General features: G+C 37.8%; 2 protein-coding genes across 8 annotated transcripts in view; one reads left to right on the forward strand and one right to left on the reverse strand.

The window, feature by feature from the left end:
• LOC131683731 (flotillin-2) overlaps nt 1-21,546 on the forward strand; it is a 503,804-nt gene that overhangs the window by 418,319 nt on the left and 63,939 nt on the right. The gene's annotated exons all lie outside the window — the stretch shown is intronic.
• The window catches only part of LOC131683723 (glucose dehydrogenase [FAD, quinone]), a 107,988-nt gene continuing 87,756 nt past the window's right edge, over nt 1,315-21,546 (reverse strand). Inside the window, exons 1-4 of one of the 2 annotated variants that reach the window (XM_058965960.1) lie at nt 13,715-14,334; nt 3,343-3,761; nt 3,112-3,282; nt 1,315-3,050 (exon numbers count right to left, since the gene is read on the reverse strand). In XM_058965960.1, coding sequence (XP_058821943.1) covers nt 1,549-3,050; nt 3,112-3,282; nt 3,343-3,544 — 1,875 coding nt within the window. In that variant the 5' untranslated portion in view covers nt 3,545-3,761; nt 13,715-14,334 and the 3' untranslated portion in view covers nt 1,315-1,548. Of the gene's footprint in view, nt 3,051-3,111; nt 3,283-3,342; nt 3,762-13,714; nt 14,335-21,546 lie in introns of those variants that run through there. The other variant, XM_058965961.1, reaches the window with a different exon arrangement.

Genomic DNA, 21,546 nt, shown 5'->3' on the forward strand with positions numbered 1-21,546 from the left:
TATCCCGACTATGTTCCGATCGTATTCCGCCGGAAAATTCCTCTTTGGCTAATGAGCAGTGAAATTCTCGTGTATTAGTTAGTTGTTTTCCAAGATTGAATAACGCAATAAAATTGGTTGACATGGTTTCCTAGTATTTTTTAACATGTAAAATCGCGGTTTTATATTTAATGATTTGCAAAACTCAGGCTTAGCAAAAATTTAAAAACCTAAATAGAGGATTCTTGATGGAATTGCGCGTGCTCGTTTATGATACGTCATATATAACTGCAATTAGGTTCACACTTTCAGAGAAATTTCACAAAGCAGTTTTTGTGTAATTTAAGGGGGGCGTCTGGTGTAGTGGGCAAAAAAATCGACTTCGCTTTTATCCGCTTAATTGTTATTATTGAACCTCTAGAATAGTCTCCCGAAATTTCGGTGGCCACGTTGAACTTCTTTTATTTTAAACTGCCATGCATTCCCCGCACGTATTTACTGTAACACACGCAGATTTAAATCTATCGTCAATTATTTTCGAAAAACTGACAGCAGTAAAAATACAGTGTAAATAATACACTCTAAACTACTTTTATCCAAATTTTCGAAAGAAAATATCCAATGGGTCATTTTTTACAGCGTTTTTTCCGTGATGAAATTTGATGTGGGACACTCTGTAATAGTGAACAATAAAACTCAAAACCAAATCAACGAATTGACTTGATTTTTCATGAGAATTCACAATATGTGTAGCCTGTCGATGAACCACAGAAAACTTAATAATTTTTTTTCTCCGCATTATTATTTAAAAAAATAGCGAATTTTATCGTAAAATATAAGATTATTCAGTTTTTTATGAAGCTATTTTCCGGAACTCGATTTTTTTGGTTCATCGAGTAATTTTTTTTTTTGGTTCATCGAGTAACTACAAGTCTATGTTTTACAAATCTTATTGAATTTTCTGTGTCAGACAATTTCCTCAAGATATATCATGTTCGCCGCAGCGCTCCTCGACGTTGAAATGGTTGGACGTGTACTCTTGGAACGCTCGTATGTGCTCTGCACGACTGAAAATATTATTTTTTCAAGCACAATAAATGTATGAATAGATCTTGATATTACACAAAAAATCCATTGTTGCCTTGCCTTCAAAATCGTAAAATAAAATAACCTTCCGTTTGATCACTTTACACCACACGCTCCCCTTAAAGGGTTTCTATAGAAATAGTAGTTTTCTCCAAATAACGTATATGGTTGCGAAATTAAATAAAAATACCTGTCATGTTTTAATTCTATGCAATTTATATTCACATTTGATTTCTGTATAACCTTCACGTATGCCCTAAAATAATTTATTTGCTATCAGATGCATTCTATTCCGCTTACGATTCTTGGATCACAATTATCTGGTTAAATTAGTATACCTTGTTCGACCAAGTCATGATCAATTACAACTAGTTAATGACACATTGTTGGTTTACATTTACAAATAATTGATGGTCAATAAATAGACATGGTTTACTATTGCTGTATTTACAAAGTTCATATGGATCCAGGCACGATGTTTGGCTACTTCACCACACTTCTTTTGATCCAGAAATCCTTTATAAGGTCGGCTCCCTTTTCCGCAATCATAATTACCGGTGCGTTGGTATTGGCACTGACTAATTTTGGCATTATGCTGGCGTCGATAACCCGCAAGCCCCGGATACCGTATACCCGCAGCTGGGGATCCACGACAGCCGTCTTATCCCAATAGGGCCCCATCTTGCAGGTACCCACAGGATGATAAATCGTACAAGTATAATGTCGTATCATGCACTCCCAGTACAGGTCGGTGAACATTTTGATGTGCGAGCATCCTGGAAACTTATATGCGCTTAGCGTAGATTGATATTTTTGCATTGTTTGCGTCCGAGACACGGCGTATGCTATTTTGGCACCCTCGATTAGTGTTTTCATGTCCAGCTCATCGTGGAAGTAATTTGGATAGATATACGGGTAGTCCAATGGATTGCCGCTCCGAAGTTTTATCTGACCAACGCTGTTAGGACGTAGAAGCATAGGTATGATGCTCCAGGAATCCATATTATTGATGGGGGAAAATACCGCGTTGTAAAATGCATCGGTTAAACCATGGGCTTTGCGTAGTTGGTTTCCACCGTCCGAATTTGTGGAACCTGACACGAAATGGAATTCAATATCCGGAAAATCATCTGATGCATTAATATATTTCGTGTTTACGAATGCCAGTCCTTCGACTCCTCCTAAAATAGTGAGGGGTCCTTGCCCCAAAACTGCATACTGCAGAACAGTTGACATGGAATGGAACCTGTTTTCTACTATCGAAACTGGTTGATTCACCATGAAGGTGAGACCTCCGAGGGCAACATGATCTTGCAAATTTTCTCCCACTGGTAGATCACTAATCAATGGAATTCGGTGCTTTGCAAGCTCACTTTTCGGACCAATTCCAGAGAGCATGAGAATTTGTGGTGAATTTACTGACCCGCCTGAGAGAATAACCTCTTTGCTCGCTCGCACATGATGAATTTTTCTATCACGGATGAACTCAACACCGAACGCAATCTTAGATACAGGGTCAATTAGGATGCGCGTCACATGAGAATACATGGCAACATGCAGGTTGGTCCTAAGTCTCGCTGGTCTCAAAAATGCTTTACCTGTACTACATCTTCCACCCCGTCGAATCGTTCCTTGAGCTATCATGAATCCCGTTTGGTTGGCGCCATTTAGATCTCTATTGTCGAAACCCATTTCAACGCCGGCCTCTACAAAAGCCGCTGCCAATGGTGTATGATAAGGCGCTTCTCCTACTGTTAAATAGCCTCCTGTCGAGTGATACGGTGTATTGGCTAGATAGGGGTTGGTGTTATCTTCGGATTTTTTAAAGTAATACAATGCGTCCTTATACCCCCAGCCGGTGTTTCCAAGCGCTTCCCAGTTATCGTAGTCTTTTTTGTTGCCACGCAGATAAAGCATGTAGTTTAGTACACTCGATCCTCCTAAAACCTTCCCTCGGGGCCAGTTGCAGCGTCCTCCAACCATGGCTAAAAAAATAAATAGATAAGTTCGACTTATTGTAACTTTTAGTGTAATTTCAATACTCACCCAAACAGTACTTTCCAGATGGCTCCGTCTTATATTTCCAGTCTAGCTTACTTAACTGCAAATATCCCGCCATCAGCGGTACTTCGGATATTTCAGTCTCATCCCCTCCGGCTTCTAGCAGCAATACATTCCAGTTCTCAACCTCTGTGAGTCGATTCGCTAACACCGCACCTGCCGAAATAAATTCTATTTTAAAAGCCCTGTCAGCTTGATCGAAAATGAACAACCTACCCGCCGAACCTGCCCCTATTATTATGAAATCATATTTGTCCAGCATAGCATCAGTTGGAACATCAATTACCCTTGCCTCTGGGTCCATGAACTCTTCATATTGAAAGTAAGCAATAGCCGCCACTAGCATAGGCACGAACCAGCCTACGCTTGAGGCCGCCGTCGCTACAGACCCGAAGGCGGCTCCAACAAGTTCACTCATCCTGGGCAATGTAAATCTGAAACTCTCTCACTCTCCTTGTCTTTCGCTCAACTATGCTCTTCTGAGAGTTAGTAGGTATGTTTTGTCAATACAAAATAAGATCTCATTCGTTTTCCGTCCGTTCGTCAGCTAGGTGGAAGTTGCGCTTATTTATTCGACCCGTTGACAGGAGCATGTTGATGCCTCGATGTCGTCTCGAACCCATGCGAATCGTTGTCTAAAAAGAATGAGAAGAAAGAAAAATCAAAAAACGTGTTGCGTGATACAGTTTAATTGGAAACGGTGGTGGCGTATTGAACTATGAATTATTACACAGTAAAGTACATACATGTTAGTTCTTCAAACCTATTTTAATTTACGTTGATCGTTTTGCATCATCAATGTATCATAACTTCATAAAAATTAATTGTAATTAGGTATCTTCTAGAAAGTTGTATAAAAGGCACATTTCAATATTTCTACTGAAACATATTCATGTTCTATCTTTTGTTAGTGTCAGTTGGCATCCTTTATTCGGTGAAATGTTGAGCTAATATTTTACTGCAAAAAGATGAATAATATTATGTATAACAATTCTTTCAAACTAGCCATGCACACGCTGTTGCGCCCCATGCAAAACTGACTCCAACTTAACTTCGTTTAAAGCCACTTCTGCTAACACAGCTGGACTGGTTTCGTAGTTTTCGGCAAAGTTGTATACAAAAAGACATTCTTTCTTATTTTCACTTGCAGTAATATTCTGACAGTGCTACCTAGTGGCATAATTGCAAGACAGTGGCTTTTGTCCTCATAGAATATCGTCTACAAACTTCAAGCACGTAGATCCGGTGGCTAGATGTGTCCAATTTTGATCAAATTTGATACTGTTGATAATTTGATTTGATAAATGTTGTCTAGAATCAACCAGTTGTTTTGGGCATACACATAAGTTTTCTAAACTGTAGTGTCTGACTGACAGCAATTTGATGCTAGTTTGGCCTTAGCTACTATATGGCACCATGTTTGTGACAGTTAGTAAGAAGTTATTCATATACCACATGGACCATAAAAACCTTCGTTTCTGACCCCCTTCTCTCCATCGGTGGACAAGTGTAAATATTTTCTGCAGGCCTACTTCCGACTCCACAATGTTTGCGTTGATTTTACTGGTTTTTGCGGATTATTTCTCATCCTTCCGGGAATCGTATTGTGAACAGAGTGCAGGACACTATGAGACTCAAGCGAAATTGTCTTAGAGCTGGTCGCCTAAATGGAGTTATTGACACGACTTCAGGAGAATCATACAAAGTTTCGAATTCCTCGAAACATGGATTTTTCATCAATATCTTCTGACATCGCACAAAGCAGAAGTAAAAAATCGCTACGCTATAGGTAACAGTGAATCAACCCAGCGCTTTGTTCTATATTCAGTGCACAAACAATATTGTATCGTTGCCTCCTGCTGCGCAGTAAAATGAGTCTGCCAAAGGACACAAATACGCCCGTGCTACGGGATAACACGATTTCGATTGACTTTTTATAAAATTCGTGTTAGACCCAATGTTCAGGAGGTTTTTCGAAACTAGTCAAAGTCAAAATGGAGCTTAACCTCGCGGAAGTTACGTACATTCAGCTATACCACGTCAAAAACTGTGTTTTGATTACGTTCAGAAGTTTAGCGCAGGTAGAAAACTTCATTGCAAAGAACATTCAACACGAGGTCGAATTTAATAACCTGAATCAAGATCCCCGTGTATATGGAAAACGACATGGTGGACGATCGTGTCCATGATTTGGTACCGCGCACTATGGAAGATTACATCAATCGAATTATTTCGCAATACGGAGAAGTTGAATCCAATACCTTCTTACATGACCTTCGAATGCAAATCACCGAAGGATGGCGTAATCTATAGGCAAACAACGCTGATAACATACCCCGGGTAGTCCCCAACATGCCAATTCTGTAAACAAATAGCCTAAAAAAACATGCGCCGCACCAGCTAGTCAAAACTCATCCACTACAGTCAACTGTAATAAGCAGCCACCGACACTTACAGATAAATAAAAAACAACGACCCAATTAATAAATAATTAAAGGATAATTACCACGACAACCGCTCCCAAACCAACAAATATTGAAAAAACTTTAAAGATCCGCGGCTCAGTTGTGCTAACGCATTAAACCGTGTTAAATAAACCTTTAGAAAAATGGATTTCGAACCGGTTGTGGATCTTTCGAACCGGTTGATTGAAAATTGTCTGCCGAACTTCATAGATTTTCTTAAATTTTTGTAAAATTGTCTCACATCTGAACAAAATTTCGAAATTTTAAAATCAATACATGTAAAGGACATTTTCTTTTCATTCATCATATAACACAACATTGTTCAAAACTCGAATTGATTTTTTTATCTTAGGCTGACGTCAAGAAGTTCGGGGTTTTATGACGTTTGGCCAGTGTTATCTCAAATTCATTTTCGGCAAAATAACGGAAATTATTACCTTGGAATATTTAATTTGTGCGAATTTGAGAACATGTACAGCAATCAACGTTTTAATCGTGGTCGTTTTCTAAATTGTGACAGCGCATTTTCATGACTGTTTAAAAAGCTTAATAACAACTTGGAAATCATGACATCACGACATTCGACGCTTCTTGCGAAACTATACACGACACTCGATTGTCAAAAATTACAGTCAAATAATTTCCAGTTTGATTAACCTCACCAACTAGTACGTGACTTGATGCACATTGTCGGTGACTCAATTTAGTGGTAGTGGGTCAGCACGTTGAAAGCATAATAGTATAATCGTAAAAATGCAGACGTAAATCATGCCAGTCCTACTTTAGTGCGTGGAAGATGGTCCTAGGAAGTATAAGAGAAAAGTATAATTAAATAGAAATTGAAAGGTACCTTGGTAGTCTGCACTCGCACACTTAGTCTGCTACATATACATTAGAGTGCCCAGAAAAATAATGAATTTTTGAAAACTCACTTGGCCCACCCCTGAGTCGATTCCTAGTCCCACCAGGAGTACTTGCTCCAAATTTGAAGCAAATCGGACAAGTTTAGCTACCGGACCAAGGTGCCTGAAGTTTGTATGGGATTTTTCGACGATTTACATGGAGAAAACCCACTAGCTCGCATTTTCACCGCTAGGTGGCACTGTATGCATCGTATTATCACTGTAAGTGAAAATAAGAAAGATAATTTAATTGTCTACAACTTTGTCGAAGACTGCTAGTCAATCCGGCTTTGTTGAAAGTAGTTATTAAACTTTTAGTGAAGTGATGTCTGAGTCAGTTTTGCATGGGGCCTAGCAGTACGTGGTAGTATATCAGTACTAGATTCTAACAAACTAAACATTTTTGTGGAATAACGGTTTGATTTAGCTGAATAGTATGTTCGGAAGAATTGCAGTACATAACACGAGTTATGTTTTGGTTAGAAAATTTTAGTTCCACCTGTGACCGCATAGATGGCGCCAACACTAACTTTTTAACGGAGAGAGATAGAATATCGAGATGTTTGGCAAAATTACTGAAAAAATCTTGTTCTACAACTTTGTAGAAGACACCTAATTTCTATCTCTCTCCGTTGAAAAGTTAGTGTTGGCGCCATCTATGCGGTCACAGCTGGAACTAAAGTTTTCTAACCAAAACATAACTCGTATTATGTACTACAATTCTTCCGAAAACACTAGTGAGCTAAATCTAACAATTATTCCATAAAAATGTTTAGTTTGTTAGAACCTAATACTGATACACTACCATGCACTGCTAGGCCCCATGCAAAACTGACTCAGACATCACTTCGTTATAAGTTTAATAACTTTTCTTGTTCGAGTCAGATCGCTTTGCAGTCTTCAACAAAGTTGTAGATAATAGAATTATCTTCTTAAGTTTCACTTTTGGTGATAAACTGATGTATACAGTGCCCCCTAGCGGTGAAAATGTTCGCAAGTGGGTTTTCTCCATGTAAATTGTCGAAAAATCCCATACAAACTTCAAGCACGTTGGTCCGGTAGCTAGACTTGTTCGATTTGGCTCAAATTTGGAGCAGACACTCCTGGTGGGACTAGGAATCGACTCAGGGGCGGGCCGATGGGGGTCATTTTTTTTTTCTGTCACTCTAATATACATACATAAACCGAACAAGTACCGCTTGCAAATTTCGTAGCTCAAGCTCGTTTCTTGGTGTGTTGGTGAATATCAATTAAGGATGATCGATTACACTAACAAAATCGTAATACACCTTTTTTTTTTTTTTTTTCGTTGTTTGCAGCTTTGTGCTCTTCCACATTGCCAATGATTGACCGGTTCAATCGTTTATAATTATTAGCTTAGCCTAACATTACTCAATTTCTCACTTCACACAGTGCGTGAATAGAAAGTGAAATGATTCACCTTCAGCTTGGTAGTTGTTGCAAAATAAGTCAGGAGATCAAGACGATCGTTTTATTAATCGTGGATTGCCAGTAGAGAACTTAGAACATTCTACTGTAGTGGCAAATTATCTTAAGTTTCCCGAACTTCAGTGCTGTTTTTGAGAGCGCCGAAAAGGGATAAATTTCAGTACACTCAAGTTTTTTTTACGCGGTTTTTTTTGCGCGGTATTTTTTTACGCGGTTTTTTTACGCGGTTTTTGAAATTTACTCGGTTTTCATTTACGCGGATTTTGAAATTTACGCGGTTTTCATTTACGCGGATTTTGAAATTTACGCGGTTTTCATTGACGCGGATTTTGAAATTTACGCGGTTTTCATTTACGGGGATTTTGAAATTTACGCGGTTTTCATTTACGCGGCCTGTATCCCCCGCGTAAAAAAAACCTGAGTGTATGCAATACCACTACAAGCCCAAAGCTGGTTGACGGTGCTTTCAATTTCATTTTATTCTCTTTGATTTTAGTAGAATAGTATAGAATACGTTGCGTAAAAGGACAATCTGTTTGCTGCACCTCAAAGTTATTTTTTATTTATTTACATATTTATCTATTCATTGATTTATTTATTTATTGATTTATTTATTTATTAATTTATTTATTTATTTATTTATTTATTTATTTATTTATTTATTTATTTATTTATTTATTTATTTATTTATTTATTTATATAAGTATTTTTATTCTTCTCTAACTTTCAACCATTTTTTTCCGGAATAGCTTCCCCGATTTTCCCAAACTTAGTCTAAAATCGAAGATATAGTATCCTTACTAAAAGCTGTCAACTTCCATGTGAATCGGAGTTATGAGTTGAAGAATGAAATCACAAACAACCATGCCACTAACCCTGAACCTTTCTACCTTTCTCATACAAAGAAAAAAATATGCAATTACTTCACAAACCAGTTTTACAGCTGAGGCCCGGAGGGCCTCATATCATATACCATTCGCTTCAGTGCGTCGAGATCACAAAATCTCTGTGTGTATGTGTGTGTCAAATAATTTCACCCAATTGCCTCACAGGGGGACTTGATCGATTTGCACAAACTTAACTTCAAATGAAAGGTATAAACTCCTATAAACTGATATTTTTAGTTGATCCGACCTCCGATTCCGCAGTTGCAGGTGGAAGAATGCGGTCACACAGCAAATTCCCATATAAACTGGTACTTCCATCAGATCCAAATGATGCAATACATCTTAAAATGGATGCAGCATTACTTGGATTTGAGGATTCAAGATCACTCATGACGAATCAAAGTAGCTTTAACCACATTGGCCACCTACGACGGTTCGCAATGCTCCCGGGGAGTTCGTCAAGTTCCTTTCTCAGTGAATATTTGACCGATTTTTGCAAATCTGATTTCAAATGATAGCTACAATACTCCCATTCTCTACTATTGAATTTCGGTTGGTTCGGACTTTTGGTTCCGGAGTTATAGGTAAGTGCTATGGTTACATACGAATTTCTCATATAAACCGGTACAACAGTAATACTTCAGAGGTTGAAAATCTATTGAAATGAACATAAAATTACTTCGATTCGCAGGTCTAGATCACTGACGGTCAATCAAAGATTCTTTGAGTATATTGTCCACTATCGATTTTTCCGAAAGTCCCGGATTCCAGGCATATCGTAGAATCAAAGTAACATCGGTTCTGACGCTGATGACTGCACCGTCACAAACCAAGTCTCAAATGGAAAGTATAATGTGTGGTTGGATATTGCTTCTCTCATAAAGTCCCTCCTCCCTCTTCCTAACACCCCTCCTCTTAGATTACCCTCACACCCGCATTCCCCGCGCAATTGTTCATAGGGAGGGAATGGAGGTTAGACGAACCAGATCAGTCCATGACAGTGATTGCAAACGCTGAATTCGTCCGACGCGATTGATTTGTATAGCATGATAAGGTGCTCACCAGAATGGCTCGACATACGTCATTTTTGGTACAGCTTTTTGAGTTCCTTTTGTGGTCCAAAGTTCCTGTGCAAAATTTAGAAGCGGTTGGTTCCTCCCCGGGTTTGCGCAGTACGTTCAAAGTTTGTCAAACGTTGTCAAAGGCGGTAACTAACTACGAGTTTTCCAAAAAATAGTTATTACGCTTTTAAAACTTATGGTTCAAATTGCAGAAATTCATTTTTTTTCTTCCAACATTATTAGTGCATCACCGACAGCAGTATATCAATACCGGCTTAAAGCAAGCGACTGCAGACGAAATCACATGAAAGAATTTCAAATTATTAGTGAAACTATACTTAGGGAACAGAAAACTGGAGCACAAATCGTTACGAATAAAATAAACAGTAGCGGACCCAGATGACTTCCTTGAGGCACGTCAGACTCCATCAATCAATTATCTTGCTTTGGAGTGAATTCCAAAAATTAAAAATAATTCATGACTGTGTTTGCACAGTGATGACTACTGTAAACTAGCCTCGTATGCGCTAGCGCTATCTTTCCTCAACCGCACGGTTCATAAAAATAGAATAACAGCAATTTTTATTTTTGGTTAGTTATACGGATACTATAAGCACTTTTCACACGCTATCGGAAAATACAATTATTCGTTGAATAGTTTAAAGCTCATATGAAAGTTACTTGTTACCCTCAAATAACCCCATAATAACCCACAATTTCTACAAAACAAAATAAAATGTAATATCATTAGAGAAGAAAGAAAATAACAAAGCAGACGTTCTTTATTATATTCAAGATGATTTATTACAGAAAAAACTAAGCCAATAGAGCTTCCATTTCCCGCTGCTTTTCACAATTCGGAGAATAAAGAAGTTATTTTGCCGAGAAATGCTGGGATCTCGAGTATACAGACGACGAAAACAGAAAGTTGCCTTGACCCTCCGAAAGTCGCGCAAATGGCTCACTGAACAAGCAGCCGCAACTGCTCTAAGACGATTTCGTTAGATTTTCAGAGCAACGTGCACTCAGTGCACTAGCGCGACTTCCGGAAGGTTAAGCTGTTCATTGCAATACGACTCGATAGTGGTGTAAAGAGGAAGCCGGGACGGCTTATTGAGCCTTTTTCTACTCTCACTAGCCTAAAACCTACTATAAAAGTAGATTTCATACAAACTTCCATAATTGTAGCCTACATTATCGCTTATATGGTTCCGGAAATATCGACTGAACCATCCGGTCACATATGAAATTCCCATATAAGCCGAAACCCAAAAATTTTTTTTCAAAGGGGAGAGCCCATGAAATTTCAGTAATCGAATTCGTATTCTTGATTCCAAACATCTTTAAAATGCATGAAACGTCGAGATTTTATGTTATCTCGAAAAAAAAATGTTTTTATAAAAATCGACTTTTTGGGACTTCGCCGATTTCGCACCATTTTTCAATTTAATATTACCGTGGCTGTTTTTTCTTTTACTAAATTTTAGAACTCGAATAATGATTTCTTTTCTTGTATATTGTTGTCATGGCATGAATAATAAAATGTAATATATACATTTGAAAGCTTTTAATGAATATAAACAACGAACAAATTCTCGTATTCATGATTGAGAAAGGCACAATTGCACCGCCAGTTGGATTAAAACAGGTTTTAGTTCCTATATATGACGTTTTCGACCAAAAAGGAGTTAAAAAGTTGAAAGCATACGAAGCTATAGGCAATTGTCAGTCCATCGCCGGCAGATAGGGGGAGATGGGATACATGAACAACTTTTTTACCACCTGCAATAATTCTTGGGCCTTTTGAAATGTAGTATTCTCTGATGTCGAATTTGAACGAACAAACAATGCTTTACCATATATAATACCTCTGGCAATGGAAATTTACGTATGGTCATAATTATTAGTATTTTACAAATGTATAACCTTCAAAATAAGTGGTTCCAAAATTATCGTTTATGTCTTTTGTTTTGAAAGTACGAAATATCATTTAATTTGTAAACTGTGGTATGACATCCACATTGAAAAACATATACCCACTTTAACGACAAAAAACTGATTATTTTGAAAGCGTTAACAAACGTTTGACGCTATCGCAAATTCGTGTGTGGTTAGATTACCGAAAGAGCTAACAAGAAAAAATATAGGCGTAAAAATCACCAGGGTATGACCTTGTGGTTCACCTATCCCCGTGGTTCATCTATCTCCACTCTCCGCTACTCATCGACCGCGTCCAACCGTTTATTTGAGAGCATTTTGAAAATTATAGTTTTTACATGATTTTGATCCTTTTTTGTCAGTTTTATGCAACTATAATTCTAATTTCACTAGATCGCCTACTACAATTTCATATCAGTTCAGTATATAGTTTACTGTTTAGTCAGACAGTTGGTATATACTATCGATCCATTACTATCAACAAATCCTCCCTTTCCTCCCACTTCGCATTTCCAAACCAGCGGTAAGGCTCCATTACATATTTTTCTTGAATATAAAGTAGTACATCCGAAAAATGCTTCCTAGTGTTTTTTCGCAGTTGACGAACTTTTTTTCAATTTACTGTTTATCGAGAGAATAATTCCCCAAGTAATTTTCCTTGTACATTGACATAAATATTTTCATTGTGGACGGGCATAGCGTAGTTGGTAAATCGATTGCCTTGTACGCAGCTCGCCTGGGTTCGATTCCCAACCCCGCACATAGGGTTAGAAATTTTTCGAAAGAGATTTTTCTAACCCTAAAAGAGGCGAATGACCCTAAGGTTAAAACCTCCATAATTAAAAAAAATTCTTTGTGCAGTCAATCACACCCGAACCTCATTCTTTGAACAAAACATACATACACAATGACGAACAGCATTATTGCGATTTTAATATTGAATGTATGGATACGAAGTCGTAGTATCTACATATTTAGTTGAAGATTATCTATTTTAAAAATACTATTTTTTATTTTAAGAAACATAAATAATAAAGAAGAAAATTTTAGCAGCTGAGGTTTAATAAAAAATGTCTCGATTTTGTCAATGTCCCCATTTTGAAAGCCAAAAATAAGCCAAGGAATGAAAGTGGGTCTTCACTGTATATACAAATTTATTGTCCATTCTCAGTGTGGTTTGCGCAATATGGTAATTTCACCACTATCATGTGACTGATTAAATATGTATGGCTGGGAAATTGGTAATATCCAATAACAATGAAAGTTTACTATATATTTGTGAAATTATTTTTGCAGATTAATTTTGATTTTTCAGATGAAATGTCCCTATTTATTGTCTGGATTAGATGATATCCCTAACTGCCTCAGTATCAACAAAACTATATGAAGACAAAGAAAAATTTAAATAAATATTATTGGAAGTAAATATTATTAAACCTAGAGATCTCTGATTCCCCCGCTTCAATAAAAGGCTCTGCCTGAAATTTCCTCTAAACTTGGCAATTTCGAATATCGAATAACGGAAGCTGTTGTGTTAGCTAAGTTTGTTTTAAACTAATTTCTCGATCATATGAAAAGTAAAATTGGCAAAAACAAGACGTAAGAAACCCAGACATGCGAAAATTACTCGCCCCAATTGCATAAGCAACTGAGCCCGTCTCGACTCAGACGAAGCCTCCACAAAGCATATCTGAAACACTTCTCTTCCATTCCAGCCAATTAGCGGTTGACGGAAAAAATATGTTTCTCACTTTCTTTCTCTCTGAAGCAACTCTTGGTCGGGGTTATGATACAACAACGAACAAGAAACAGGTATAAAAAAAACTAAATAACGCACTGGAACCGGTGCAACGACCTTAACCTACACCTTTAGTCATCAGGCTTACCCGCGTTTTTCGGTTATTCACGCAGCATCCAATAGAGCAAATGATCGAAAGCTCCAAAATGAAATCCAATTAGGTGGCTTAATCCGATATGGAGAGAAGATTCCACCCACTGGCCCAGTTGTGCTGTTTGCCGTTCCCTTTTGATCACTTCTATTTTCACTTATGCCAAATTCTTCACGTATTAAATTTACGCACTTCGCTTTAACAAGTGGGTCATCATTTGAATGAAATACTGTTAACACAAACTCCCTCCGATTATAGTGTTGCAAATTATTATTCTCATCGTTATACAGGTGTGAATTTTCCTCCAAAAAATATTCCGTTTCATTCCAACAATTTATGCATTTTCGCACCCACTCACAAAATTTCACAAAGTTGGCCACAAATCACGCGCACCGCGTAAGCTATGTTCACAGTCGATGAAAGGTAAAAATGAACTGACTCAACTCTGGCTGGATGGGAAGTAAACGCAGCCCACGATGATGGTATGTACCGTTGGATTTTTTTTTCTTTCGGTTTTAATTTCTCCTACCTTCCTCCCGTTCGAGCGCGCATTCACCCACTACGATCTTGCACACATCCAGGCGCGCTCGGGCATGATCGCGATCGGAACATCGACTCTCGCGGTTTGCAATAAATGTGCTTCGATTCTCTGATAATATGTATCTACCTGACACATGCAAAACACCATGGCTCATTTCATGACGCCACGCCTAATGACTAACTAGAGAGCGAAAATTATCGACCAGTGTTTTTATATGAACCACTGCACAATCCGCTATATTTCGGTTATTTTGAAGGTTATGCATATGTTGTCGCATTATGAGCATTATGTTCATTATGGAATAATGACTGTTGGACTTGTTTACGACTTATTTTCACAGGTGTCTTTAAATTTGGTGAACTGGTTTGCATTTAGCTGATGCACAATACAAGTCTCCATGTATGTATTAAGTACAATGGATATAATATACAAAACGTCGAAAAATTCTGCAACTACTGTTTTAGAAGATGCATCGTTTGCAATATAGTCTGATAGTACTGCTTAGATTTGGTTTACCAGTCTTAAACTGCCCATTATCGCATATCTATCCCATTTTCTATGGCATTTTCTATCTTCGGGGAACGGTAATCGCTATTAATATTGTGCAAAGTGCCATTTTGTGTTTTTTGTATTTCTCATACATTTGTACGAATAGCCGTTTTCCGAGATGTAGAAAAATATGATATTTATCTTTTGAGCCGTTCGAAATCCGTAGAATAGTGACAAGTATCACTAACCATTATATTTCTTGTAATCGATGCTTTTCCTAATTTCCATTCTTCAACCCTTGTGTTACTACTCTGTACCTAGATTTTCTATGCAAAATAAATTTCCCGTGAGAAGATTGTCCTCAAGATGAAATTGATGTTGCAGATTACGCTTATAATGAAATTCATGTAAAATCGCCTCCTCGACTGAAAATTTCTCCATACACCACGATCGTACTTTTTGTGATCTACTTTCTGGCTAAAGACGAACAATTTCTAAATCTTTTAACGATCTCTAAACCCCTGATGGATCGAGTGAAAGAAATATTCAAAATTCGCCCAGTTAAGCTTAGCGTGGTGCAACAAATCTATAGCAGGGAAAATCTATTGCGTGCTACCGGTCTTTTACGCAGGATTACAGCGTGTACGTACCCGCATATGAAGTTGAGAATGGTGGTGTGGCAATCGATTCGAGTATGATTTACGATTATCTGCTGAAACACAAGGTTAATTGTTCAAGGACCCTTTGCTTCAGGCAGTGGAGATACTCGACTGTAAACTATTAACTTCAGCATCAATTGCAGCTGCCGGGAGTAAGTCCTATATCTACCCAAACATCAATCGGATGACCTTCGTCGGGTCTGCTTTCACAAACTACTTTTGACATTGAAAATGTCTAACTGCACTATCTGGGGCAGGGTGTCATTCTAAAATCTAAAATCAAACGATGTCACGTTTTTGCGTCACTATTTTGAACGCTAATAACTTTGTTATTTATGAACGGATTTCCGTCTGGTTATCACCATACAATTCGGAGTTAACTGAAATTATGTTTTATTGCTATAGTATTTTTGTATTTCAATAGGACACTATTGAAAAACAAGCACAAATGAATAGATCTCGGAAAACGTGAAAACTCCCATACATCAGTCAATCTATCCCCGGCAGAGCCGACGATAGGGAGCACCGTAGTGTTTCAAACGAACACGAAAAGTTATAAATAAATATGCCGCGTGCCTGTTTGAATCAGTTGTTGCTCTTTTGCCAGACAAGTAACATCGTGCCTATAGCATCTTGTACGACAGATTTGAGCACCCAGCACATTACGCTTCTATGAATGACGTCATACTCGACTGTTTAAAGACGTGCCATTCCTCGAGCGAGTTCATTCTCCCATCGAACGTCGGGCCGTAAAGAACAGCAGTAACAATTAGGAATGTCGACAATGCGCTGCAATGAGTGCTGCATTTGATCACTGCTACCGCTGGGGGTGGGGACGACGGCAGGTCTAGGCATCCAGCGGCCAAGCGCTCGTGATGTCCAGGGGTGTCATTATTCCAGATTTATCTGGCACAGCCAGAGTTTTTGGCAGCTTCCAGAGAAAAAGACAAACTTCTCATTCTGCCATATTTTTAAATTTTAGAAGCTGCTACACACACATTTTGGAAATTTGGGTAATAATATTCCAAATTTTAAAAAAATCCTTTGATGCCGGTTCTATGAAAACTAAAATCTATACCAAGTTTCGATCACTTTAAGGGAACTGTCAAGTGCCAGATTTTGCCAGACATTTTCAGTTGAACTGCCAGATTTTCTTTGAAAAATAGTGGCAACCCTGGTGATGTCTCCTTTCCATGGCTCTGATTGGCTGTATTGATTTTGCCGATGACGTCATTCTCGGATATATAACATTCAGCATTGCTCGCGCTTGCTCATTCTCTGGTCGAACGTCGGAGCGGAGACGATAGCAGTAGCCGACAGATAAATTTAAATTATACCGTGCGCTGTGTACTGCTTTGCACACCACAACTGGAGAGTTACGGCACTCAGTGTCAGTGCTAGTCAGCATGCCGTTGCGATAAATCTAGTACCGCGTTGCTTTTTGTGACACTAGAGTTTTTAAACTGACAAAAAACAAATCGACGATTCTCTAAAGCCGATTGTTTTGAGCTTCGTGGAACACTTTGAAACTCAGTATTTTTACACCGGCATACTCTCTTGCTCATTTCGATTCATTTAGGTATTCGTTCCGCATAAAACATTAAAATTTGAGCATATTGAAAATTTTGAGCCCTAGTTAGCTCAACCCATATCGTACCCTACCCATTGGGGCCGTACACAAAAGACGTAGCTTTTTTCGGCGAATTTCAACCTCTCCTTCCTCCTCGTAGCATTTTGTCACAATATTCCCCCTCGTCATCACATCGTCACAAATTTGCTGCACCCCTCTACCCCTAAAAGTGCTACGTCATTTATACATGGCCCCTGGCACCATACATGGTTTCGCACTGACTAAGTAGTTCTTTTTAGTTCTTTTTGTATCCAAACAAATAAAATATGTGCACTTTTCGTTGGCATCAAATAACTCAATTCATGTTTGACAACCCGGTTGTCAACGACAACTCGACAAAATGAATACTCTTTCCGTCCATATCCGCGAAGAGAGTAAACGATATTTCGATTATTGTATCGATTTTGTGGGCTGTTTTCGTCAAATTTAAGACTAAGAGAAACGAAGCAATGCAATTGAAAGATAGGTATTCTAGAGCGAATCAGTTATAAACATAACACGGAAAAATAGGACTAGGCAGGCTCATATGGCCATGATCGAAAGGAAATGTGAAGAATCCATTGCCTTCTGCTGGTAGGAGTTGGGCTTTCCACCCAAGTTTACCGAGATAGAACGTAACTCATCATCATGTTTTACCGCCGACGCCGTGAATTATTGCACACTACATTTTCAATGTCGCCGTGGTCGTGTCCTGCACACAACCCTTAAATTTTTCGGTTGATTGTTTGACATTTTGTGCTCCGGGTCTTAAACTGCATTAATTGCAAACAATATGGTTATCCGAACAAAGTTTCAATTTCAATAATTCTCATCCGCTTAATCAGAGCTCCTTTCCCTGCCGGACAACCCGTCTAATTAGGGGTTTGCTCAGGAACACAAACTGTGTCTCCGTTTTTGGATCTAGTGCCAATCTGGCGCTAGCTTAGTTCTAGCTCTAAGTTTGTGTCGGATTCTGATGAGTTGAAAATGAAACGAAAATTCCAAACCTAATTTGGTTACAGGTTTGATCCCCTCTACGCGCAAGAGTGGTTTTACCTCATTTACTCCTCAGTGTAGAAGAATTGGGTTTTCATTCAAAATCTATAGCATAGAGCTTGAGGAAGTGCTGGTGCAAAAACGAAACAAACAGCTCCTGATCTAGAAAGAACTAAGTTCAAATAAGGAGTTTCCAGCACTTCTTGGAACATCACAAAACTTGAGTGTACCTATGTTTCCGCTGGAGAAATAACTCTGCCTTGGATTAACGGGCTACATACCTTGTGGCGAGAAAAAAGTTCAAGAAAATTTGAATTTACGTAAAAGCATAAAGCAATGGTTTTATTATATCAATGTTACAGTATTTAGATAGCATTTTTTTTAGCTTATCCTATGCATTAGTTCATAAAAATATACTGATAATTTGCAGAGTTATGGCATTTTCCTCGAAACCCTATTTTATTTAAGAGACTTGCGGTGATCACAATTGAACACCAATAGATCGTCTAAAATCCTAAAACTCATAAAATTCCATTAGTATAGGAGTAAATCTCGTACCGAACAAGCAAAAAAATTATTTCGCTAAATTGGCTTGATACTTTTTCTCCCCTTACATGCAAATAAGCAGAATTATATAACTGGTATAATGCATATATTGTTTCTGGCAGAAATTCATTAGGCTGACTGCATGAAGTATTTTTTTAGTTCTATCATTTTGAGAAATAGAAAAACTTTCGGTACAATTAGGTTACTGCAGACTTAACAAAGCAGCATTAAATGTTATGCAATGGAGTTAACAATAATATATTTCGTGTAACAATTCATCTGTAGCAGTATTATGGAGTAACATCCTCAAGCGGATGATAAATCAAGGTTCAAAGTTCGTCAGAAATCTTCTTGTACTAAATATTAATTTTTAATTCTTTTGTTTACGAGGTGGTTTCTTGTTATTCTTTCTAAGCTCAGTTTTTTTTGTTTCTCTTCTTTTACCTTCCTTTATTCTTCAGTTTTCACCTTGTGGTATTCAACTGTTCGGTGCAATGTTAAAACAGCAGGACTACGTCGCTTGAATCGTGATGCTTCTGTTCGTGTGAGTGTTTCTGGAGATTCTAGGAATTCAGCAAGCACACTCTTATTATCATTATTCAGCTGTGATATGTCTCTTACATTTGTCAACATATAGCTCGTCGAATTCAACAAATTCGAACTACAAATGTTCTTCAACATGGATTTCAGAAGTCTCCTCTTTGGTCATATTATAGTCTTCAATAAAATGTTCCTCAATCGTTTGTTTTTCGACATCCATTGGTTTGAACATTTTTAAATAATTTGACCAAAAACAGCAGGCGACCTACCGTTACGAAATTTTTCACTTATTGATTATTCTAACTCGATAAACAAATAGCTGTCAAGAAAGAAAATCGAGGGGTGTCCAAGATAAGTTGATATCAACTTTTTAAGACATATTGTAGACACCATTTATTTAAGATTTTGTAGATAAAACAATACGAAGCTTTTCAAACACGTAACATGCATAATACCAAATCAGACAAACTAATTAAATCGATAAAAATATTATAATTGTAGATTTAAATCCAATTTCAATATGTATCATTTCCACCGGTTCCTCTTGGCTATCGTTGAAACATGAAACGTTTTCGGTGATATTTTTGAAAACTGTGGATTCTGTTTAATTTTAAGCAATTAGAGATGAACTAATGATATTGAAACTTAATAGACAACCCTAGGAATGTAATTGCTGCATCAAACCAAACAAATTCAGAGAAACTAGGCAGTATAGGAGGCAAATACATTAACAGGGTCCAAAATATGTAGGGGTTCAAATTAGGTTGGTTACCCTACTAAAAATAACTTATGTATGCGTTAGTGCCTATATCAATATAAAAAAACATTCCCGAAAAATAATATACCAAGACTTGAACCGACAAATATTGACTCTCCAATGACACCCCTTTGTTGACTGAGCTAAAGCGGCACATAACTATTTGATTACTAAGTGGCATACATAAGCTTCACTTGAGTGCGAACAATCTAATCGCATCAAGTTGCGGCTCGTGCATTTATATGTAAAACAATGTGAGTTTTCTCTTTCCTCAACACCGTTTCGTATAAAATAGTGTAAAAATAATATATGTAGGCTGAAAGTTGAATGAATAGCGCCCTAACCTCTAGCAGAATAGCATTTTAGCATAAATTTATTCGTGAAACATACGAATAGTTTTTCTGCGAAATTATGAAATACGCTTAAGTTAATTTTCGTTTTTTTTTTGCTATGTAGACTATTCGCTGTAGGAAAAGCTCACTGCGTAATTCAAACACATACTGGTGAATATGTTAAATATGTACCAGGGCACAGCATGTATGAAATGTTTGCAGACAAAATAGCGTTACTGTGTTTGAAAACAGAAGTTTGTACAAACACCAATGAGACATATTTGTGTAGAATACGCCTTATCGGGCAAAAGCGAGGCAAGCAAAATGTACTAACACTTTTACAAGCCAATTTATTATACTGTAACGTGTATTGTCATTCAATTTGTTTCATCACACATTATGTTGTGTTTTTTTTTTTCAATTTGTTTATTTGATAAGGCACGTATGCGTTAGCTTAAAGGTGCCATTTTTTCATTGTTTTACATTTTGAATTTCTTAAAACTAGGGGGATACACATTTCAATATTATTTTGTTTTATATAATAAAACTAAAAAAAAAAAACTACAGCTAACTTATACATATAAAAGAGGGTATAATATAATATTCGTAAGATTTGGGGGACGGGTCATTTGTGTGTTCTTTGTATAGTAATTCACTTTATGATTTTTAGAAGGGAGATTGTAGAAAAAATAATTATTAACTAAGCGGAACATTTTACAAGCTTATTAACTAGAGATAACTAGAAAGAGTGGTTCAAGATTAAGGGGAATTAATTAGGACTATTTTAAAGTAGTGGTACTGTTGCGCATTTCTTAACGAGATTAAATATTGTTCAACTAAAACTAGATGATAGGGGGGCACATAAATTTTGGGAAGATATTCAAGGGGAGAAGGGGGTGAAGTCATACATCTGTGTATCAGAGACATGGGAGGGTGGGTGGACAAGGCTGAAGGGGGGGGGGGTGAGATATAAACTTTCAGTTTCCGGCATCAGGAATTAACGGCCAGGATTACAGATTCGAATGGATTGATCAACTAACACTAGAAGATAGGGGGGCACATAAGTTTTGGGAAGATATTCAAGGGGAGAAGGGGGTGAAGACATACATCTGTGTATCAGAGACATGGGAGAGAGGGTGGACAAGACTGAACGGGGGGGGATATAAACTTCAGTTTCCGGCATCAGGAATCAACGGCCAGGATTACAGATTCGAACGGATGTATCAAGTATTGGGACGCCGGGCGGTTTTCCTCGAGCCGGCAGGGGTTCCTCCAGACGATTTCGTAGTACGGCTCAGATACGGATCGGGAACACACCGCGCTGCGCGTGTGATGTTGTACTGTAGATCTCGTGTTGTTG

The sequence above is a fragment of the Topomyia yanbarensis genome, chromosome 2 (genome assembly GCF_030247195.1).
Source record: "Topomyia yanbarensis strain Yona2022 chromosome 2, ASM3024719v1, whole genome shotgun sequence".
Lineage (NCBI taxonomy): Eukaryota > Metazoa > Arthropoda > Insecta > Diptera > Culicidae > Topomyia > Topomyia yanbarensis.